This window comes from Hirundo rustica, chromosome 7, assembly GCF_015227805.2.
Source record: "Hirundo rustica isolate bHirRus1 chromosome 7, bHirRus1.pri.v3, whole genome shotgun sequence".
NCBI classification, from domain to species: Eukaryota; Metazoa; Chordata; class Aves; order Passeriformes; family Hirundinidae; genus Hirundo; species Hirundo rustica.
Window position 1 is genome coordinate 20,722,467 of NC_053456.1, and position 24,542 is coordinate 20,747,008.

The following is a 24,542-nucleotide window of genomic DNA, read 5'->3' on the forward strand; positions in this document are numbered from 1 at the left end:
AACCAAAGTCTGAAGGCCTTGATGATGACGGGCTTTGGGGATATCTTCTCTCTGAACCAAGCAGGATCTGTCCTGCATTCTGGAATGCAGATAAACATGCAAGCCAAAAAGAATTCTTCTAAAACCACCTCTATGAGAAAAGGGAAGAAAATCAACATGGCTTTGGGTTTCAGTGAATTCGACTGGTCAGATGACGATGATGATGATGATGATGATTTTGATGACACAGATGATAGCAGCGAATGAAATAAGTTGTAGAATTAACCCTGAAATCATTTTAGCAAAGCAAACCAATAAAGTTTTAGAACAAGAATCCTGTCAGTTTGGTCTGTTTAAATCCTGTAAAAGAACAAAAAACCAAACAAGAACAAAAAAGATATTTACCAGGCTGAGCATATTTGTATGTAGAAAGATATGTTGTTTTTGTTTCAATTGCGCTGACTTATTTCTGCTTTGATTAAATTTGGAACGAAAATTTCCAAACTAATTGAGATTATTATTATTTTATGATTATATCTATAATTCCTAGTGCCTGATTACAGAAACTGTGGCTTGATAAATTTAAGATCTGGAAACACTGGGAGAATCTTCAATGCCGTTAATGCCATTAATGTACTTCAAATTTTTCTTTTGTGTTTTTTTGTCATTTCCCTTACCCCTTTAATTGTCAATCGTATACATATGCTTCTACTTCCAGATTTGCTGTTTTCTACATCCATTCTTTCTTGCTGTTGTACTGAAGGGATTTGCTGTGTTTCTAATTCAAAGCCTTTTTCAAGGCAACATTGTGGGAAGTCACAAATAGGTTTCTAGGAAGAGAGAAGCTTGTGGGGGAAGAGAGGAGTTAGTTAAATATATAGTTTAAAAAATGAATAGCAGCAGAACCCAGGTAATCCCTATTAGTAGATGATTTGTATAAATGTTCTTTTTTTTCCCCCTCATGTGTGTGTGCATGTGTATATAATTCACTCTAGCAAAGTAAACTGCAATCAGACCTCTGCATCTATTATCAGATATTGTGATCTAGAAGCTAATTTTCAGTTATGTTGATGTGAATCCACAAAGCCTCATTAACTTTGATGGACTTATTCTTGCACCTGAGAGCAAAAATCGGTGTTTGTAAATTTTGATTCTGTTATATCTGCCAAACGGTGTGCAGCATCCTCAGCACAGGACAAAGAGAAGCCACTGTGACATTTCAGCTTGGGCCCTGCTACTGGGGCTTATGTGAAATTCTCTGTAGTAGAATCTGGCAGGAATGTCAGGAATCGTTACTAGACTCTGCATAACTGCTTTTTGCAGCTACATTACTTTTAAAGTATTGTTATTGTCACTGCTGTTACAGCTTACCATAAAACTCAGTGTGTAACAGTCTGCTGCAATAATTGCCTGCCAGGCACTTATGTTGAGAGCAGTGAGGATGTTTCTCCTGATGACCCCTTTAGTGGTGATGCAGAAGGAGGGAGGAAACCCGTGCGAACACAGATGCAGGTTAGAAAGGAAGATGTTGTAAAATATCAGCATTTCAAAAGAAAAGTGTTACTATGTAGTTCAGCAGTAGAGGGAATAAGCCATCAAAATTCCATTCTCTATTACTGTAAGGGTTTCTTTTATAAAACTTCTATTTTTGAGTGGCTTCTTTAGTTATAGGCTTGCCTGTTACACAACTCTAACCTACATATTATGGTGTTTTGTGGATAGCTTAGAGAAAAATGGATACATTAGATAACAGCAGGCCTGAAATCATCACCTGTTCACTCAACAGAACAAAGTTCTTTGAGGGAGTTTTTCTAGAGTGGGCACCTCTTTGGGTTGTGAGAAAGAATTGTTTTATCCTTAAGCATCAGCACTGGTCTGGTCCCCTGTGAGGCATGGGTGCTGTGCTCCAAGCTGGCCTGTTCCATCGGGCTTGCATGGGATTACACCCGCCCGAGAGGCCAGTTCCTGCAGGATGTCCTCCAGCCTTCTTCCAAACACTCCCAAAGCTATTCACTTCAACTTAACCCTCTTGTATCTGCAAGCTTTTCTCATGATGAAATTATCATTTAAATGATGCAGGAAATGTTCAAAGTATCCCAAGGAGAAATTCCTTTGGCTTAGATACGGATAGCTTCTTAGGTCCATCAAAGCTACCTTTTTTTAGGGAGAAAAGGAGAATTGGAAGGGCAAACAATGAAATGCAAATAAGAAAAAATGTTGCCTTTTCCAGTGTAGATTTGTACTGTTTTTGTAAGTCTATGTCTGCTAACATCCACAGCAATGATACTATTTTTGTAACTGCCACTTTGCACTCAGCAAAATTTGATGGATTTGTGTAATGTAATATGTGCACTTTAGGTCTTAAGATGTGTATCATTGTGCATAAATTACTGTACCACTTAAGCCGTGTAGGGTTGTACAACTGAAAACAAAATTTGGTTCGGTACATTACGAATTCAAAAACCCCAAAAATTCTGTTCTGTTCCTAGCATTGATCTTTTGCACTTTTTTTTGTGTTTGACAATCGTGGAGCACTTCATGCACATTTATGTTTGTGTGGGTTTTAAATTTGTAAATTCACTCCTTAATCTTTACAGAAATAAAAGTAGTTTTTAAGTAGCATGACACAGGTTTTCATAGTTGCAATGTCACTGGTTTAAGTCTGTCTTCAGGGTTTTGTGCTTACCCAGGGTTGTATCAGCAAATATCATTAGAATGTGGTAACGGGCTTGTAGTAATTTCGATTATCTATTTGCTTCAGTATTTTTTAATGAAGTAAGGTGGATTTTTTCCCCTTTGCCTTTTTTCCCCATGTTGTTTCTCAAAGCAAATTAAACTACATTAGGGGAAAATTTAAGCTCTTCTAAAACTTCCCCATGCATTTAAAGTAGCAAAGGTGACCTCTGAATTTTAGATAAGGTGATAACATGACAAACTCTTCTGATGCAGTTGAGATAATGTTACACTTAGGATATTGGCTGTGCTTACTAAAAAAAACAGTGGTATTAATTGCATTTTTACTTTCCTGTGATGAGTTTCACACCAGGTGTCTCCAGTTTACGAGCCAGTTATCGTATGTGAGAATCAAGCTGTGTTTTTTCTGCCTCTGAAATGCTTCTCACTAGATAAAGGCTTTGAAAATGGCTCTGGTGGGCAGGTATGGTGGTAGAAGGAGGTCAGAGTATTTCATCTTCCAGACCTGGTTTTGCTCTGCAGTGTATCCCAGTCCATCACCTACCTGTCTCATTACCAGGTTATGCAACTCTCCACAACAGCCCACAGCCACATAGTGTGTCAGCCTATGAAAGCAATAACCAAACCCAGAAGACATTTCTCTGGCTGCTCTGGGCCAAAGCCAGAACAAACCACCAAGAGCTTTCCTGTGCCTTGTACACCTTTCTGCTCACGAGGCCCTGCCAGGCCTTTTGGGTTCCCAGTTTCCTCTGTCTTCCATAAAGCCTGAAGGTATTTGCAGTAAAATAATATCACTTCATTTGGTGGAGGGGAAAGGTAAGAATCAGGCCTGAACTTCGTGTTTTTTCCAGGCTGCTGTACTGCAGACGTTAATTTAGTGGGTAAATGGCCTCAGAGAAGAATGGGGAGCATTGGCTTTTGGCTTGCTTAAAGATGCATGGTCAGCTGGGACCAAGACAGGATGTCCAACTCCCTTTCTTTTCCTTCAGCAGTGGTGAAAAAAAATGGAAATGGGACTTAATGAAGGAAAACTTTAGATCTAGTAACTTTTGTGACAATGACACCACTAATTTCTTGGAGCAGCAAGTGCCTTAAGGTATGGTGTGTAGGTGTGCTGCATCACCAGCCATTGTGTGCTCCCTGACATGGAGCTTGTCCCCTCTGGATGGGAAGGGCTTTCTGGAGGTGAGGTCTGGCATGGCCTCTTGTCTCACAGTCAATGTTCATGGCTTGTCATTTGCTTATCATTCCAGAGGTTTTCTTATATGTTGATTCCCTTTCCTTCTGGGTTTTAAAGTGTTTATTCTAAGTGAAATATCTGATGCAGTAATGATGGGTATTGCTCTCAGCAGTAGCAATAGGTCTGTAGTGTGCATATAGCTGTTAAGTATTGAGCAGTGTTATTGTGTGTGTTTAGTGCTGTACTTCCTTTATCTGTAATCAGGCAGCTTTTACAGGTTTTTAATAAGACCTCTGACTTGACAGAGGTTTTAACTACAGTCCTAGGTAGAATGTTCAGGTAGAAAAAGTAAGTTCATTTAGTAATTTTCACAGCCCTTAAAATGCACTGGTAGGAATCTGGAGGAGAGACCTTTCCCCTTTCCCCCAGGCTTCAACTTAGTGTACACTGTAAAATCTGCACAGAGATTTCTGATGTGTGAAGATTTAATTTTAAAACTGTAGAACCAACAACTTTCTTTTAACGTTTTATATTGTGTGCTAAATACTCATATGCCTTTTAAAGTCAGATATAGTCCACTGCATTTCTTGCTTTTGCACTACTGAAGAAGTTTTGTACTGAATAGTAGGAGTTGATGCTACTTACACTTTAGGTTTGAACTGATGGAATTCGAATAGAAAATATTTTCACAGTGTTAGAAAACTTCATTTTCCCTTCTAAAAAAGCAAAGCTGAGCGCAATGCCTATGCCAAGACTCTTGTGCTGTAAACTGAATATATCATTTGTGTGGAACATGCAATGTTACACTTCTGTGTGGTAAAATCTTGCAGTGTCAGTTATCCTCTTTATTGCACTTGACATACCATGTCTTGTTTTATTCACACTGTGGATTGAATTTTCCAGTGTAAAACCAAAGCAAACAAACAGAAAGATATGTATTCAATTTCCTCGATTGGTGTCATAAACTTTCTTTTGGTGTGAACTTTTCCCTTGCTTCTCTTTTGTTCCAAACTTCTATTTTGCAATAAACATTTTGACAGTAAATTTTATGCATTTGTGTCACTGTGTAAAACGCTGGTGTTCCAAGAGATTCCTTATTGTCTGCTGGTTTAAGTCATTTTTTTGTATTACTAACTGTGTGACATTTCTCCTTTATTCTCCCATTAAAAAAAAAATTAATACAAAACTATTCTGCCACTGGTTATATTTAAACATGAAGAAAGCTGAAAAAAACCACTGTACATCTAAAAATGCATTATTACAGTTCTGCAGAAAATTTTTCGTTTCTACAAATTATTATACCAGGCTTCTGCTGCAGCACCAGCCGGTTTGACTCTTAAGTACCTACAAAAGGCACAGCTCACGGCCTCCTGAGGGTGTTACAATTGCCACTTGCCCTTCCTTGTGTTTAAGTGTTGCCCGCAGCACTGTTTGTGCCCCTCAGCATTGTGCCCTGGCTGCGGGTCGCTGTTACGTGCAGGTGCCAGGGTCAGGGCCAGCCCAGGGGACATGCATGGCTGGTGGGTGAGGTCTGGGGAACCTGGGGGTGGCAGGGCTCTCGGAAGCAGGCGACAAAGCCATTGGGGGCTCGTGGGTAACTGAGTTGACTCTCTGATGAATCACTGTAATCTACATCAAAAGAGTTTGCAACTACATCATGATCCTGAGCTTTGGGGAGACGCTGACTGTCCAAATGCAGATCTACAACAACAGATGCTAACCCTTTAAGCTGGAGAAAAATGCCAAGAATGTGACGCTTACCATATACTTCAATGAGTAAAATGGCCATCACTATTACAGTGATATCTTCTCCTCTGTCGGTTTTCAAATCATCCCAGAATTTTGTTTAATGCAGCCATTCCTCCATGGTTTCCTAGTGCTTCGAGAGCTAACACCAGCTTGCACCCAGCAAAGTGTAGGAGGCTGGGAAGTGCTGCACTCCCCCAGCCCTACGGGAGTAGTTACAAAGCAGTGGCAGAGACCAAGAGAGACTTGTCTGTACATGGATGGGAAGACAGTCTACAGTGGCCAGACTCCAAATGCTGTTTGCACTGCTGTCCAGTGAAAGTTTTCCTTCCTTTTGCTGAAAATATCCATCATTTGGGAGGGAGTCATAATCCCAGCATTATTTTCATTGCAGAAATCATAGTAAAAGCCTTCCTGTAGTGTCAGAACCAAGAGGAGAGGCAGATAGAGTGCCTTGCCATCAGATGGTTTACTTTTGCTTCCTAAGTTGTTTTTGTTGGAGATCTGCTGGTAATTTTATCTGCAGAGAGGGACAGGATCGATTTAACACTGCCAACCCATTTTTGGAGCCAGCCCACAATCAGTGTGAATCCAGTGGTTTAGTACATCAATATGAGTTGCAGCCTAAGTCCTGCACTTTGCAGGGAAAAAGGAACAGAATAGTATCAGCCACCAGAATAAAATTTGGGTGGAGGGGAGAAAAATGGTCAGATGGTTTTCTTTTCAATTCGTATCTCTCATGCAGTTGCTGCCCTCCTTTGATATTTGTGCATGGACCGAAGAAGATGTGGTGAGTATTTTGTGTTAATGTGACTGGAGTCACATGCTGGAGCTCTGTAACAAATTACAGTGGGCGTGGTGGGAGGGAAGGCTGGATCAGAACAACTGGGTGAGATTTTACTGCTGTTTGTTTGGTGAAACTTGTGTCCCAGAAAGGCTTGAAAATGACCAGGAGTAAATTAAGGATTTGAGTTACCTTTGTAGAACAGCCACATTCTCCAGTGTCCAGAGAATAGTGGGAGCTGGGAACTGACAGCAGCCAGGAGGGCATTCCTGGGTCCTCGCCAATGACCCGACCCTGGACAGGACAAAATGATTTCAAAGGTTTTATCCTACCGTGTGTCACCTGGATGGCAATTGACTGAAAAAAGGTTTAGGGCTTTTTAGGGGGTGTGGAACCTCTCTTTCATATAAAATCATGGCATTGAGTACTTTATACCTTTTTATTCCGTTAAAAGGCTAAACAAGACACATCAGTGATTTATCTCTGGCATAGTGATGTGTCAAAATTATTTTAATGTCCTGTCGAGCACTCCCTTTGTGTATTGTGCATCCTGGGGTTGTTTGGCTGACATTTACCAAAGGACTGTCTGGAAAGCCAGTGCAAAAACCATAAAAGCCCTGGCTCCTTCACTTCAGCCCTTTTAGCACGTGACATTTCTCAGCTTCTGCTTAAGCCATTTCAGTTCTTCATGACAGTAAACTGAGAAAGGTGGCTGCAAAATGGCAGTTTGGAAGAGCTAAATAGAAGTAATCATTTGCACTGATGAATCTTGAGTAATTTATCCCAAAGTGAGAAATATTATTAAATTTTGTTTTAGAAAGGATGATTACTTGTGAACTCCAAATAACTGTAATACAAGATTTTGATAATTTGAACTTCAAGATTCATTCCTCTTTTTTGCAGTTTTTCTGGATGCAACAACTTACTAGAAAAGGTAAAAGCTATTCATATGTCCTTTCATATTCACATTTATGAACTAATATACTTTTGTTCATTTCCCCCCCTCCAATAAAGTGCCGTGTGGATTTCTGAATAACTTCTTTTATCTTAAGGTGATACTTCTGGTGAAATGAATGTCTATGCTAGCTTGTTTAAGGAACATCATATCACTGGGAAGCAGTTGCTTCTTCTAGAAGAAGAGGATTTGAAGGACATGGGAATTGTTTCCAGAGGACACATCATCCATTTAAAGGTATTATCAGCATATATTGAATGTTGCAGTCGGTTATAGTGCAAGTATTACGAAGTCTATGGGGTTTCAGTAGTATTAGCAAAAAAAAAAAAAAAAAAAAAAAGTTACAAAGTTAAATAGAGAAAATACTTGATATCTAAAATAAATAGAATTATAGCTTCATAGGGATCTAGAACTCAAAGCAACATGAGCATTTTATGGGGCACGAAAATAGGTGCTGTGGTCTTTATACTCCTCTGTAGTTCTTAGCTTTCTTGTGAGCTGGATGGCAGTACTGCTCCAGATTCACCTAGGAGGGCCATTTTCCCAGCAGAAAAGCTTGGGAATCTTCCGAGAGAGCTCTCTTTAGCTGAGGGAGAAACAGATGCAAAACCAGTTATTTGAACTGAAATCTCAGCTTCTCAACTTCCACATCTCATTTATAGCGTAAAGTGCATTTAGACTAACAAAACTCTGTTGGACAACTTTAAATCTGATTGACAGACAGGTTTCTTTGCTCTTAGAACTTTGCTTTAAAACAGTGTTTTAAATATCTAATGTTTGTAATGACTTAAGAAAATGTGATCACAACAGCGGTAATGGTATTAGTACTGCAGCCACAGGAGAGAGTTCAGTTTTCTGGCAGTCAGCTTTGGAAAAGGGATTCTATAAAAGCAGAATCTATAATTTTGTTGCGTCTCAATCATTTTAGATAACAATTTGCTAGCAAAGAGATACTTGTATTGTAATTGCTAGTCCTGCAAATTTAGCTTTGCAAGTCATACAGATTTATTCCCCTTTTGTTCATCAACCATTTTTTCCATGCCCACACACCATTACTGATATATTTAATTTACATTTCCTACAGGGAAAACTATTGAAACTTAATAAAGTCAATAATGTCCAAAATGAAAGATCTCAGCTTCCTGGGTTGATTTGAGCATAAATAAAAAAAACAAAAACAAGCTCCTGAACATCTCTTTCTCTGATTAACTAGATCTGATTCTGAACACAAACCAGGGCCAGTCTAGCACAACAGTTTCCAGAACAAGGCTATATTTTAAACTCTTCTCACATGCCCTAATGTATCCACAGTGGAAAACAGAGGGCACCAGGGGTTGTGCTTTTTTTCATGCTGGTATTTGCAGGATGAAATACTGAATAACTCCCATCTGGTTTTGTTGATTTTTTTTTTTTCTAGACTGCTATTGAGAAGTTAACCCATGACTACCTAAATCTATTTCATTTTCCACCATTAATTAAGGCAAGTCTCACTGTTGATATAAGACGTGCTTCTCGTGCTGGTATGAATATTTCACTGTTCTCATGTCTCAACTTTTCCCCCCTTCAGGGGAGGGTAAGGATGCAGTTCCTACAGGGGGTTGTAACAAATATGGAGAGTCAACAGCAGCAATGGGTCACATCAGAACAAATAATAGGATAATAGAAGTTGTTTTCAAGGAGATTCTAAGTTTTTATCATGGTGCCGGTAGAATTAAACGACAACTGGTTGCAATTTGTTTGTGTCATTAATCAGATACTACTTTGAAGAACCATTCCTCCAAACTGCTGCCACCAACTGGTCACCACTGACGAACAGCAGACTCCTGGCCCAGAATAAGCCCATCATTCCCCAGTTTGCTAATGTTATAGGAGAGAAGGATGATTTAGTGTTTTGTCACCCTTACATTAACCAATTCGTTTTCTGATATCAGTAATAAGACCCATGCAAAAAGAAGAGAGTGTTTAGGAACCTTGGTGTTGCTAGAGCAGATATTTACCTTATTTAATTCAGTGAGCAAATCAAGGAATTCTAGACCCCAAATCCTGAAGTAGCTTATGAAAAGAAATTACGAAGTCATAATTTATTGCACAGCTATAGAGTGAAATCCACTTAAAGTGAATTTGCATATAGCAAAACTCTGTTCCCTGGAGGGAAAAATGAAAGTCAGAGCATTGCTGCCTTGCTGTGCCAGCTGCAATTCCAATGGCAGAGGCTGCCACAGTGCTTGCAGGGACACCACACCGTGCCAGAACAGCTCAGCCAGGAGCAGAAATTGTGCAGCATCTCCTGGTGGCCATCCACAACCAGCCTTAAACGCAGACAGAAGCCTTTGGAGCTCCTCTTGGAGCATGATGTCTCCTTTCTACTGCCTGCCAAGACTTGTAGCACCTGAAAAGCAAATCCTTTCTGCCACCAAAAGGTGTGCACCTGTCTCCCAGTGGGTGGTGGTAGATGTGAATTCTCACCTTTGCCTGTTTTTTGGCAGGATTCTGCAGGTGGAACTGAAGAAAGCATTGAGAAAGTAGTGAATCTTGAACTTGTTTTTGGTTATCACTTGAAGCCGGGAAGCGGTCCAAAGGTAAGCTGGGAGAGCTAGATCAATTGATTTGGTTAAGAGTCCCTACCTAGAGGATCCAGTATCTTCTGGACACAAAAGATAAATTGGCATGGTTTTGGAAAATGCTGACTGAATGTCAAGGTGGAAAATGGGGCTGCATCAGTGATGAAGAACTATCCCCCAGAACAGGCAAGGAAGAAAAGAGTGGCACAGAAAGTTTTGGCTGAAAGCTTTTGTTTCCTTGTGAATAATTTTTTTTAAATTGCAATTTTTGTAATTTAGTATTTAATTTTGCTCCTTTTATCCCAATGGGTATGAAGTGGTAATGCAGTTATTAAAAAAAAAACAACACTGACAGTTGAGCAGTCGCATATGCCTGATGTTGGTGGGCAGACTTCCTTTTGTCTCAGCAGAAAGGAAATACTGTTTTATGCAGCCAGGAGGAGTTTGGAAAATACGTGGTTTGCATGGCTGCTGGCTGGGCAGGATGGGACTGGTCCTGGTGGAGACCGTGTCCTCTCAGGGTACTGGGGAGGAGGGAGAGGTAGTTGCAGCACATTGCACAAAACCACTGTGCTTCAGCCATTGCCAGCATGCCACATTCCAATCAAACCTCAGCTCCAAGCCGAGCTGGTTCAAGGATCTCTTGTTACACCCTGTGTAACAGGAGCGTTGATGACTCCAGATGTTCCAGCAAAGGATTTCTACCACATTGTTTTTTTCTCAAGAGTGAGGTTTGTCCCATGCTTTTTGTTTGCTTTGTCCAGCTTGCCATGGACTCTGAGTTCAAGGGGTTTAGAATTAATCATCTATGTGGAAATGGTGTGCAAAGCATTTCTGAGCTAGAGTCAGGGGTTGTGACAGCAGGATTTGTTTCCTGTTGTATTTGATAAATCCGCATTGTGTGTCCACCCTAAACTTGTGGGAGACTGACTTTCATCTTGTGTTATCTGGCTGCTTTGCTTTCAGGGCATATTGTTTGCAGGAGTCTCTTGATTTCTGTACTTGGTGGTGCTTACAGAGGAAGCATTTAGGTTTGAACTTAGTAGGAACTTGTACTCATACTGAAATAATTTCATCAATTTGAAAAAGCTTTTTGTCTGAAGATTTCCTTTTTTAGTTTGTTTCTTTTATCCTGAGTACTTCTTTTTCCTATAAAAATCTTCTTTATCACTATGTGAATTACTTAGACTGTCTCACTGTTCTTGAATGCATGTTGCTTATGCAGCTGTACAGCTGCTTTTTTGTAGGTGTGCATTTTTCTCTCCCATGTGCAACTAACTCTTGAAGGAACGAAAAGTCCATTAAAAAGTCCGTATCTTCCTTCCATTTTCAATATGTGCTGTGAGCCGTAGCACAGGGAGTTGGGCAACCACCCCCAGGAAAGAGCAAGAGAAGGAGCAAATAGACCTCTGAGCACTGAAGAGAAATTCATGTTGTACTTACACCTCCTTAAGTTTGAAGATGAGTAGATGTTTTAGCCATGGCAGCAAAGCGTGAAAATGAGACCGTATGCAAAGTCTGTGGGACAGAAGCTGAATTGTTATGAGAGGGGAGAGTTAGTTCAGTGAACCTGTGTAGTGTTGACATAACCTCTGCAGGCTTCTGACAACCTTTTTTATTTGCCCCTGCCTTCCCTGTGAGCTCCTAATTGGTGCTGCCTGCTCTGTGTGCTGTTGGGCCCTTTTCTAAGGAAGCCATTCCCTCTGAAGCTGTGGTTGCATGCCAGGCATGCCTTCCCTGTCAGCTGCCCTGCTGCAGCACCCCATGTGCTTAGTGGTGACATTCCAGGGAATGCACAATTTGTCACCTGAGTATGTCTGGGCTGGAAACGCCTGTCTGAGATGTGCACATTGACTTGTACCTGCCTTTAAAGATGTTGCAGCAGAGCCAGTTTGAAAAAGTCAGCTGGAAGGAGCAGATTGTCTGAGTGTTTGGGTAGGGTGCTAGGGCCAACATGGGTAAGTAATTTGCATTAAACATAACATTAACAAAGACTGGTGTGGTACACGCTGTATAGCAAATTTGGCTAGCTTGCTTCTCTGAAAACCCCTGCAGTACAATCTTCTGGCTCCCCTAGAGGCTGCTTTGAGCCAGCTACTGCTGCCATCTAGATTTGTTCCAAAATGAACTGGGAAAAGGGTGAAAACCTGGATTGGAGGGTTTAAACTTCTTTTATTGTCCCATTTTTGTAAAAGAGTGGTGCCTGTTGCTGTAAAACTGGGTCAGCAGAAGCACTTGGGATCATACCTTCCGCCATCTTTATAGCTAAAAAGCTGGCCTACATCAGTTTAAAAATAAATTTCTCAAAGGAACTTTACCCTAATCAGTCCTTATAACCAGCTGCCTAGCTAAGAAGCATTTCTCCTGTTTTAATCATGAGGAAAAAGGCAATAAGCTCAAATCTGGGTTACACATCGAGGGTGTGCGTTCCCTGGGTGATGTGTTGGCTGCTAGACTTGTGTACGGCGAGGGAGGTTATTAGGCTCCGCTGGGAGGTGGTGCAAGTGCAGCAGGAAGGGCTCTGTAAGGAGAACAGGTTTTACACCTGGGAGGTTTTACACCAGGCTGGCTCTCTGCTGGTCTTCTGGGTTGAGTTCCCTTTAGTTATTTTCTGGTGTAGTTGCACCTGGAAGCAAGCCCACCCATGTCACTGGAGGTGGCTCTGCCCAAGCATGGGACAGGATGGACACGTAGGACGAAAGCCTCCTGGTCCAAACTAAAGCTGTGGAGTGGGTGCTGCTGTGGGGTGACATACAGCAATACCACGCAATATAAAAGTGCTGGAGAAGCTGGTCCAGGACCCAGAAACCGTTTCAGGGGTGCCAGCTAATCCAGACGTGTTTGCCTGGTAAGAGCACAGCACTGTCTGTGGTGTGCAGATGGTTCCTCAGGGCACAGTTCCTCTCCTGGGCACTGCGCCGTGCCCCATCGGCACAGCCAGTGCACCTTTCTTCGTCAGCAGGCAGAAACTTCGGGGCCTTAAGAGTGGCAGTGCCTTTAGCAAGGATCCTGCTGGATATGCTTCAAGACAGCATTTGAATGTTCAGCCTTCTCTGTATGCTGAATGAAACATTGACTTTCCAGTAAACAGCTTTCCCAGCCCCATGTTTTTTATCTAATTTAAACTGAATCTTTTAGTGGGATTATGTTGGTTTCCACCAGCTGACAGATGCAGTCATTTCATTAAAGTTTCCTTCCTTTTTTAGCTGCATCTTCGCAGGCGACAAAAGCTCAGTTGACCTTTGTGCTCTCTGAATGCATCAGGAGTGAGCACTGCAAAGCTAACCTGGTTTTTAGAGGTTTCTTTTCCAACTCTTGTGGTTCAAGTTATGTGGTTACTTCCAGTCACTGCCTTTTCATGACCTTTCTGTACACAATTCCCAATGAGCTGAATGGTGATAGATTGAGACTTTTCTTTTCCCCACAAATTAAAAAAAAAAAAAAAGCATGGGACCACCAATTAAGTCCAAGATGGAGGGTAAAACAACAAACCCTGACAGTTGTGGCTTGAGCTGATTTGTAGGAGTGCAGGGGGAATTTTCCATGGCTTTCTCATCCTGGATGGCTCATTAAAATTTCCCAATCAGGAAAAGGTGCCTGAGCTATGTTGGTTCCATACTGATGAATCACCAAGCCCCTTGAGAAGGATGCCTTACAGTCTTTTTGCCTTCTATTGATGCATTCTTTAGTTTTGGCCCTCAAAAGGGCAGATTTCACTGAACATTAAATTTCACATTGAATATTTTCATTTTTTACTGAGAGTGGCACAATTTGACCTATATCCAAACACAAAGCCTTGAAGTTGCCTCACTATTCTGCCTTATTTTCCTCCACTTACCTCTCCCTCCATTTGACAAGGTAAGGAGCAGAGCCTCTTCAAAAACAACTGCTAACTGTGTGAACTGTTTTCTAGCCTTGAATATCTGAACTGAGATATATTTTAATGCTATAATGCTATTTTAAATGTGTAGTGGCAAAGGTAATATACTATTAAGGTTACTTTAAAGCAGCATTGTGACCAACCCTTCATGTGTAGAAGCCCAGGCTGGCAAAAGGCAGGCAATACAAGAAAAAACAGTACTGAAATAGTTGGAACTGGAATACAGTTTCACAACTGCTTGAGACTATTTCTGCTGCTTGTTCCTCTCCACCCTCCCACTATATCAACGCTCATAAATTCTTTCTTTACTTTCTTAAAAATAAAGCAAGAGGCAAGGTATAAAATTTGAAACTTCAATTTTACAGTTTTTCAGTCATTCATATTCTCCATGCTCTGTAGGTATTTTAACCCACTTCAGTAAGTAAAAATGGAGGAGGAATTGGTTTTATCTGACCCTTTTCAAAATAATCACAGGTACCTTGACTTTCTAACATGGGGTTATTTATCCTTATCTCAAAACCTTGTCTTCTAAATCCTCCCTCTTTAATTCTACGTCAAACCACAATGCTTTCATTACTAAAGACCAACAGTTAATGCAAGAATCAGAGTAGCTGTGTTTGTAGCTGCGATTTTCATAGATTTGCTCCAATTCTAAAAAGTAGTCAGTGAAATGACAAAAAATTACCTAAGCTGTAAAATAAAAGCACAACCACATTAAAATATTGCCACCACCATTAAGAACAGAATAATGCAGTATGCCAAGAAGGTGGATCAGTGCAGGTGATCTGAGCTCCTGGTATTTCCTTCCAAAGACACTTTTCAGGAACATGTATTGTTTTTGCATGAGGTGGAGCTGGTATAACTCCATCATCTCCACTGGGAGTGCTCCAGATGCAGCGTCCATGCGTAACTGAAGTTGAACTCAAGCCAAGACCTTTAAAAATCCTTGTGTAGGCAGTGCTAGACCAGGGATTCCTATTAGAAATTATTCCATAGCCCTGAAGAGACATAGACTTTTTAGGTAGGTATTTTGTTCACTTGACTTTCTAGACTTTTTAATCTAAAGATTTATTTTTATACTTTGGCCACTGAATTAACTTGCTGCCTTCCACACATTCTCTCTCACATATAGCCTCGGTCACAGATACATCTGTAGAAGCAGACAGGTTCCCAGTTATCTGTAGGCTTGGCATGTGCTATACAGACAAAGCCTGGAAGAGGAGCCTTTGTTCCCAGCAGAACAGTGGCCCTGCCATGCTTTTCCTGAGCTCCTGAGCACCCTTGTTCCCTCAGCCCATGTCCTGCAGAGCTGCAAGTCCCAGAGTGTGAGCAGTCACTCCATGTGCCGCAGTGGTGACGTGGTGTCCGCAAGGCTTCAGCAGGCTGTTCCCACGAGTGGCCCCCAGGAAATGCCACTGGAGGACGCTACAGGAGGGCACCCATGCAGCCCTCGGGGAAGGGACTCGTTCCTCATGCTTCCACCTTTACCATCCCACTGTTGCAAGCAGGCTGCTCACGTGGATGAGCAACCTGCTTGCAACAGTGCAAGTCTTCGAGGCTGGGACTCCAACACCCCCGTTTGCTTCTGATCACACGGCAAGGGCAGCTTTTGGTAAATGTTGGGGTGTCACTGAGCTCTTGCCTTGTCTGCTGCAGGTCTCTGCTCTTGAGGCACACGTAGCCGTGCCTGATAGTTACCATTATGTGCCACGCTGTTGTGCACGGAGCTCCACAGCGCTGGTTGTTAAAGAAGAGCACCATCAGGGGACAGATATTTTTAGTACTGCTGGCTGCTCTGCGTAGGTGTTAAGGGGCCTTGTGCTTCTCCAGGCAAAGCTGCAGCCAGTCAGTGCCTGTTGCCTCGCAGAGGAGTAAGGGCTCCGGCTCGGAGGAGGCACCCAGGCAACTGATGACATAAATATATCTTCCACTTGCTTTGTTTCTGTACATTTTAAGACCATCTCTCTCGCAAGGCCTCCCCTCCGCCCCTCTTTTCTTCTGCCTGCACAGCTGAAACAAAACCAGCGGTGGAGCCACCTTCTCTTGCTGGAGCCTGGCTGGCAGCAGCCTGCCCTGACCTGAGACACCAGCCATTGTTAAGGGTATAACACATTTACATATTTTGCAATAAAACATCAGTTATTTGCATTACTGTGTCAAGTTTTATTTGATTCTTTCACCTAAAAATGACTCATTTTCCTTTCTTGTATTTTAAAAACCAACTACTCTAAGCTTGTTTGAGAATAATCAAAAATTGCCCATTTAGCTAGAAGTCATTTTCTTTTCAAAAGGCAAATGTTATTTAATCTTTCAGCTGTTCATTGTGCCATCATAAATACTTTCTTTTCAGCACAGTTGTGGGGACTGAAATGAGCCCACTAATTGCCTCCCATTTCGACTGACATGTGGTGGTTTAGTGGAAAGAGAACACAGCGGGGAGAAGGAAATAGGAGGCTGAGAAAATGAGAGCTAATTATTTTCACTGCCTCATGTCAGGCTCTGTGTCAGCCTTGTTTTTACAAACTGGAAGGTTTAGCACTAAATAAAACAAACTGGCGTCATGTTTTTATATACTGGCAGTGTCATGGAAGCAGCTGCACATCTCAAAGACAATATAATGCCTGCATTCGCATGGACACCATCTGACAGCCACTGTGAGCCACTGCTAATGAGGATATCACAGTGGTGCCAAGTGAAAGGTGCTGAATTATGTATGATTCTTCATCAGTGCAGCAATAGTCCTGTACATCATTATGAGACATTGTTTTGCTGAAGAGATTAAAACATTCTTAGTTCCAGACCCTGCAACCTATACATGCTACAAGAGGTTATTAATGGAATTTTTAGGGAGAGTTTCTTGTGGATTTCTTTTTGGTTAAAAATATCTCATGGGACAAAGCTGTGGTGGGTCATGACACTATACATATAAAGAAGAGAAGCAAATTAACCATAATTGTGTTATCTTCCTTTAAATCCAGTATAATAAAATATAGTGTAGCAGGGTGATACATAATGATAAATAAGCCAAGTGCTGTCACTAGATGTTCAAGTCTAATGCCTTTAAAACAGCAGGTTTCAGCAGCTGAGATAGATAATAGCTAAGAATGTAAAGGAGCTTCTGGGGACCTAAATCATCCACATGCTACTACTTTTAGTATCAGCATGGCCAACATTTTTTTCTTACTTGTTTCATCTTGTGCTACATCTTAATTTTCTTCTAATATCCAGTTATCTGCTACAATGCCATTTCCAGTTTTTTTTCAATCTCTAGAAAACCAAAAAAGTTTACTGCAACCACTGATTTTAAAATGAATCCTCAATTTGGGCCCCCTTGAAAAATGAAGTGCCTCCCTAGCAAAGGTTTTAAGCTCTTGTTGCAGGATATGTGTTTGCTGTTTAGAGCCTTGCCTGATCTTTTTCATTTCCTTTTCAGTTTGTTTTTTTTTTTTTTTTGCAGACTTAAACACATATGGGGTTAAAGGAGTATTGTCACTACAGAAAGCTGGAGACTTAATTTTTAAAGTGTTCTTACTTTCTGTTTCAAAGCTGAGAAAAGCAGCTCAAATACACGTGATTTGCTTTTTTCTACAATAATTTTCAGATGTTGTTGATTTATTGACTTTGTCAAAGTGGTATTTGGAAATGTTTTTGCACAAAGCTTTGCAGGTTGTGCATTTCAGTTCTGAAACTAGGTAATTTTTTAAAACAAAAAGCTGAATTTTTTTATTTAGATCGAAATCAAGCAGGTCGATATTGGGAAGTATTTTAATGCTTGAATGACAAGATGTCCAGGGAAGTCTCTTTGAAGGACTTATGCAAGCATATCTATCAACCAGACACTTTGAACAAGCCATTTCCAAATTATTTTCCCACATATGGCTGGCACTAAATGTCGTTTTGAGCTGAGAAGTCATATGGCTACTATTCATCAAAGAATTGAAATTCATATGCTTGGTTTCTCTAGCCAAATTTTTGCTTAAATGGATGAGCATCTCCTGTTATAAGAACCTGGGACTCCACTGAAAACAGGGAAATACGTCCCTTTCTTTCTGTGGCACACAAATCTTGCATTATTTACTGTGTGGTTGAACAAAATAGTTACTAGGTTTGTAAGACAAGTAACCACCTACTTATCTTAGATATTTGGTAAGTGCTTTGATTCTAAAATCACCTATCTGCTGCCTTTTCTTCTTCCTTCCCTTTCTTCCTTCCCTTCCTTCCCTTCCCTTCCTTCCCTCCCTTCCCTCCCTCCTTTTTAATATCTTTTTTCTTTCTCCCAATGTCCCTTTTCCTTTCTTGCCCCTTGCTTTCCTTATCTTCTCCTTCTCTCTCTCTCTCTCATTCTCTCTTTCCCCTTTCCAGTAATGATTTACTAATAACACAAAATGAAAACCTTTCCAAATAAAATGAGACGTGTATTTTTGAGGGACCAGAGTGGGTATCCTAGTATGATATCTTGCCCTCTTGGTATCTGCACAGTGTGGCTGGAGGGGGTTCCAAAGAGGACCAAAGGTTTGGGGACTGGATTTGAGGGACAGGAGAGTGTTTCTCTGAAGGTGCAGTTGAAAGCTGGGGAAGGCAGTGTCTGTGCAAGCCTCAGGCATCCACCCCTGCGTGGGGCAATCTGATCCACGACCGCATGGAGAGGGATCCTGCCTGTGCAGCGGATCTGGCAAGGGGACGGGCAGTGGCAGTGCCCACCCCCTGAGCTTTTCTCTGGAGGTGGCTGGTTGATTTATTTTGTTTATTAAAATGAGATCATCTTTGTCAGATCTAGTCTGCAGGGAAATGTGAGTGGACAGCACAAAATCCTGAGTCAGGAGGGCACGGGAGCCCCAGCAGAAGGTGCAGCTCTAGCTCTGGTATTGGCACTGGTATTACTCAGAGATGGCAGGAGATGTGCTGAACTAACTGGAGAATAGTACTTCACGTCCATATTTTTTTCTTTTCTTGGCTCAGGTGTTTTTGTAAAACTTAAAAATGTCATCAAACGTCTTGTCTCTAACCTCAGGTTTGATTTGCAGTAGCATGAATCTCCTGCAAAAGAGTCTGGCAACAAGAACATTGGGCAGGGAGAGGAGCACAGTCCAAGAGCTGAGGAGGAGTCAGAGACAATTCGCTTTGCTGGTGCCGTTCTGTTTCAAAGCCCGTGCCCTCCTCAGCCGATGTCAGGGCCGGTGCACAGTGCTGAACCTGCCTGGGACGGGACAGGCGTTACCCTGGGTCAGCTCACAAATGTAAAAAACAGGACGGAAAAGAGACGTGCAGAGGGATGCAGCCTGTGATTAGGAAATGGAGGCACAGGGTGACCAGCACCTGATCAGGCTGCACAGGAAACCAATAGCAGAACTGGAAACTGCATTTGGTGCCTCTGAATCTTGGTTGGTGCCCTGACCACTGAACTGCAGTTCCCATCACTCAAACTTGCACCAGGACAGTGCGAAAACGAACTCACATGCCCTCTCTGCTTGTAAAATGTGGAAGCTTTCAAAGGGGGCAGATGGACACACAGGGCCAAATGCTGTCATAAACATAATTTCTTGTTGCAGTTCAGAAATTATTATATTTCAGTTTTCTTTTAATTTGGAATTGCCAATTCAATGCATGATGGAAAGCTTTGAGCCTTCTGAGAGCTGAGCTCCTATGTTACACTTATGAGAGATGCACGTGCTAACACCACAGATAATCACCTGTGCAAACAGATACTTTTTAGGCTGCTGTATGTTTGTCTGTGCAAATAACTGCTTACCCAAACCCGTGGCCCTAAGCGACCCTCTGTGTCCCCACTGAAAGTTTTTGCATTTTCTGAGCGAAACCAAGGTGAAGACTGCCTCCTGCAAGCACGGAGCCCATGCCTGCCTAACAGGTGGCACGTGGCAGACACAGATCCCTGAACCCCTAGCATATCTGGAGGAGCTCCTGTCTTTGCAAAGGGAAGATTCCCTCCTTCCTGTATGGAGGTGGACACTCAGCTTCCCTGGCAGAGTGGTCTTTCAGGGGTCTGATTTTTGGAGGAGCTCAGTGCACTGCACAGTATCTCGTCCCCAAAGCGCCTGCTGGGCAGACCAGCAAATGTTGGCTGGTTTGCAGCATGGCCAGGCAGTCTCTGGTCCCCAGTGGGAGCCTCCCTGGCCACAGACACGAACCCCAGCTCCAGCACTCAGTCCATGCGGGATGTCTGCAGGGTGCTGCCAGCTGTCACTTTCTGCAGGCTCACACCTGTGCAAAGTGTGGGATGTTGGCCCCCTGTTGAACTCAGGGGATTGTTTAAGGATACCTTTTATTGCTGTGGTTTATTAGTCTCACTGTGACTGTTTTCTTAGCTGAGCTTCATTACAATTAACAATGCAAGGAGGCAAGCAGTAGTTGAGTGCTCAGTGACTCACTGGGCTCTAGTATCTCAAATAACTGAGCTGTAATAACAAGCTCATCCTTTTGCTCGTTATTTGAGTGATTGTCTTGAAGGTGTTGCACAGACTTTGTGCAACATTCACTTGTAGTGCACATATATATTTTATTCCTGGGTTCACCAGGACGATGTCCTTGTGGCTGGCTGCCCGCACTGACGGTGACCCCAAGGGACGGCTCCCACTGCTGCCCTGTCCCTCTGCTGTCCTGGGGTGTGCAGAGCTCCCAGGCCACGTGCTCCAGGCTGTCTGGCCAGGTGAGGCCGTTGAGGGACACCACATCCCAGAAGACACCACACCTGTCAAGGTGGCAGCTGCCTGGCAGGGTGAGCTGGGAGAAGAGGGAACAAGAAGGCTGAGTGTTTTCCATTATCAACACTGTACTGCAAACCTGCAAATCCTAAAATATGTATGTGGCCCTCAACTTTCTCTCTGGGTTATTTTTTTCCTTCATATATTGAGGATTAGATTTTGGGTTGTTTCGGCTTTCAGTGTTGTTTCATTTTGGGCTTTGTTGTTGGGGTTTTTTTCCTATTTGTATTCTAACAATCCGGCATTCTTTTTCTTTATTATTCATAGGATTGTAAATGGAAAATGTACATGGAGATGGATGGGGATGAAATTGCAATAACCTACATAAAAGATGTGACATTCAACACTAACCTACCTGATGCAGAGATTCTAAAGATGACAAAGGTATTTACAGCCTTAAAGCTTTCACGAATTCACAGATCTCAAACAAAGACATTAAAATACCACAGCAGTCGACTTTTGTGCTTGCAGAAGCTCAATCTCTTGACAGCTTTTAAATAAAATGCACATTTTAAATGGAATTGTATCAAAATAGGAGTTAGGTATTTTGGTTCTCCTTTAAGCTGACAATAATGTTAACAATAGACAAATAAGAGAAGGAACTAATTTATATTTTCTTGTTTTAATTCCATGTTTTATCTCTGAATTTATTACCCCTTTTAATAAAAGAATGTTCCAAAAACTGCTTTATTTTTCAAGGGAAGAAACCAATATAAATGTTCCAGAAACTTCATGTGATTTGTCTAGGAGGTTTTTTGGATTTTTTTCTCTCTTTCATTTTTGTGTGGGTGTGTTTTGTTTGGTTTTTTTTTTAATAGTTTTATGACTTTTACCTGGTTCTAAAACTCTCTCTTCATGCACCAGTGGATTGCAAAGACTGAAACCCATCCCAGACAGTACAGCACTGAACATCTGCAATTCATTGTCACTGATCATTTTACCCTGTGTCACAACCTGCTTGTAAATATTTACCAGTAAGCATTTAGACTGCTTTTCCCTAAGGAACAGAAGTTCTGTTGATGCAGAGGGCATTTTTTTAGCTATTATTTTAATTGTTTTTATTCATTTGTTCCACTTGATAATAGCTAACAAAAGAAATTTCTAACTGAAAAAACATACAGCTTGATTTCCAGTTAGAATGCTGCTCTAATGTGCACTAGTATAAACTCCCAAGCTCTTGAGTGCTTTTAACTGTGAATTTTTGGGGCAAAACTGGGAGGGGAAATTTTTGGTCATTTTTTCTAAAGAAAAAATTGAAAAGCAGATTGTCAAGAGTCAGAATTTTCAGGAAAATGTGATATAGGTGTATTTGCCAAAAAAGATTCTAATATTTAATTTACGCTAATACGATTTTTATAGTTAGTGATTTCTGGAACAACGCTTGTGATTTTTTGTTGTTGTTGTTATTGCTATTATGACTGTTGTTATTATTATCATTAGTTTTCTGTCTAATTTTAATCTTGGATATTTTAATTTTTCCTTCGAAAAAGGCATAAAGTTAAATAAAGTAACAACTAAATACGGTAACATTAACTTTTCACATACTTCAACATTTTTATATTTGTCAAGGAATATCTCTGAGAATCTCTAGATATTTGTTCTTGCTTTCCTCTGTAAATCTAGCAGAAGCAAAAGTGTATACACACAAAATTGAAAAAAGGTTTATGCCCCACCGAAAACATTCCACGTTGTCTCATCTGCTGTGCGTTGTGTACGGAAATCTCTTCTCAATTTCCTTTCATAAACCAGGAAGTTAATATTTCAAAAATATATTGCTTTGTCTCATAAAATTTTAAGAAAAGTATTGATGTTAACAATATAGGAATGAATGAAAAGAGGCAAATGTTGTAAATCCCTTTTGGGTGATTTAGAAACAAGTCGGGAGATGAAGAGCACCTTAGAAAACTCCCACCATGTTTTTTCCAGCCACCGTTTGTAATGGAGAAATGGATTGTGGGCATAGAAGAGCACCAGTCTGTAGAATGTGTTGTTACGTATGAGGTAAGCACTAAGAAACAAATAAAATAGTTGATCTAAGACAAAACCTACACAGGAGGTGTGGAAATAACATCCTCTGGCTTTGTCATATCCTATAATCATGCTCTCAGCAGCCTGTAATTAGTTGTAAAATATAAACTTCAGAGCAAAAGCTGAATTAAGTTTACAGAGACAATGGCCCCAGACTGCTGCCTGGGATGGGCTCTTCTTCTCAAGGATGAAAGCTCCTCTCACTTCAAGTGTAATGGTCAGTGTTGTTTGCATTATCTAAAGAGGCTGGTTTTTATCTTTTCAATGATGTGCTAATTAGGAGAGCAGAGGAGCAACAGGAGAAGAAAGGAAATGAGAAATCAAGAGTAAGATAAAATAAAACCCAGAATACAATTTGATATGATAGAAATTGGCTTTGTAAAAAGAGTTTGCAGTTACTTACAATACTGATTTTATAAAGACTAATTCTGTCTGTCAGAAGAAGGTTAATAAATGAGATTCCAGCTCTGTCCTGAACAAGCATTCAGGCAGTGATGGAGCGATGGGGAAATCCTGGACCTTGCTTGCTTGTCTCAAAGGTGAAGAAGTAGTTTTCTTTCAGGCTGAAGTTTCTCACACGAGCCATACGTCCTTAACAGCAAACTGAAGGATACTCCAGGAAAATTTTGTTGGGGGTCCCCCTGCAAAAATACCTTAGTCCTACCTCTTTTAGCAGAAAGCAATGCACATTTGATGCTCATTAATAGAACTAGTAAAAGGTATTTTTATGTTTGTAGACAAAGGCCTTCAGATCTTTCCTTCACAGGGTACAAGAATTGAAGCAGTTATTCACTACCACATTTTTAGCATAGTCACAAGTACCAGCCAAAATTATCTAGAGTCTAAAAATATTTGAGAACTAGCTAAGTGGTTTTGCAAAGCAGGCTGTATATTGAAAGAACTGCTGCCGCCCAGGCACTAGTGGAAGTTCCCTCGTAGGGGAGCTTAGTGTGTTCTGTGTTGTGTGTTGTTACATCCTCATGCTTGTTGTGTCCCTCCTGAGCAGAGTGATGTTAGAGCTCCCAAAAGCACGAGGCACATCCAAGCTATCTGCTGGAGCAAGGTGAAAGCGCAGGACGAGGTTGAGGCAGTACAGCTCTTGATACAGACCTCGCTCCCCAATTCGGAGGGGAATTCACGGAGCAGATCTGACTCAGGTAAGTCAACACATGTGAACTTTACTGCTGACATGGGCAGGGTATATATGGGGAGAACTGCAAAAAGTCCATGCACATCAGCCACCCCACTCAGCTTGGTGTCACCTGCGGATGTGCTGAGGGTGCGCTCAATCCCCGTGTATCAGTGAAGATAATAAATAACTGGTCCCAGTATGGACCCCTGAGGGACACCACTTGTCACTGATGTACACCAGGACTCTGAGCCATTGACCTCTGGATGAAACCATGCAAACAATTCCTGACCCACCTAACAGTCTACCCATCAAACCCATCTCTGTCCAGTGTAGAGAGAAGCATGTTGGGGGGCATCATATTAAAGTCTTTACAGAAGTCCTGATAAATGACATCTCTAGCTCTTCTCTTGTCCACTGACGTTAAGATCAGGAAGCATTTTGCTCCCCTAGTCTTCATTCTGCTGTCCATTGACTTGATAGGTGTGGGAAGAGAGGCTGACACTGAGGACTGAGACAAAGTCTTCTCCCCATCTGTAGCTATCAGCTTTCCAGTGCTGTTTATCAGGGGGTGCACCTTCTTTGAGCTTATTTTGTTAACACAGCTGAAACCCTTCTCCTTGTTCTTTGCATCCCTTGCCAGGTTCAGTTCCAGCTGTTTTCTCCTTCCTCACTACATCCCTATACAACCAAACTTCATGTCTATTCTCTTCCCAGGCTACCTGTCCTTGTTTCCACTTCCTGTGGATTTGCTTCTTTCCCCTTACTTTGACCAGCAGTTCCCTACTCACACACACCACTCTCTCGCCTTCTTTGCCCAATATCTTGCTCCTGGAGAGTTCTTGCACTCTGTGGAAGAGTTCCTTAAAGATCTGTCAGCTCTATTA

At 41.5% G+C, this 24,542-nt stretch overlaps 1 protein-coding gene across 1 annotated transcript in view; it reads left to right on the plus strand.

The window, feature by feature from the left end:
- MAP3K20 (mitogen-activated protein kinase kinase kinase 20) overlaps positions 1–24,542 on the plus strand; it is a 91,211-nt gene that overhangs the window by 60,505 nt on the left and 6,164 nt on the right. Inside the window, 8 exon segments of the mRNA XM_040068870.2 lie at positions 6,345–6,389; positions 7,287–7,317; positions 7,436–7,575; positions 8,756–8,818; positions 9,825–9,917; positions 20,766–20,882; positions 22,425–22,499; positions 23,533–23,683. Of these exon segments, the coding sequence (XP_039924804.2) occupies positions 6,345–6,389; positions 7,287–7,317; positions 7,436–7,575; positions 8,756–8,818; positions 9,825–9,917; positions 20,766–20,882; positions 22,425–22,499; positions 23,533–23,683 (715 nt within the window).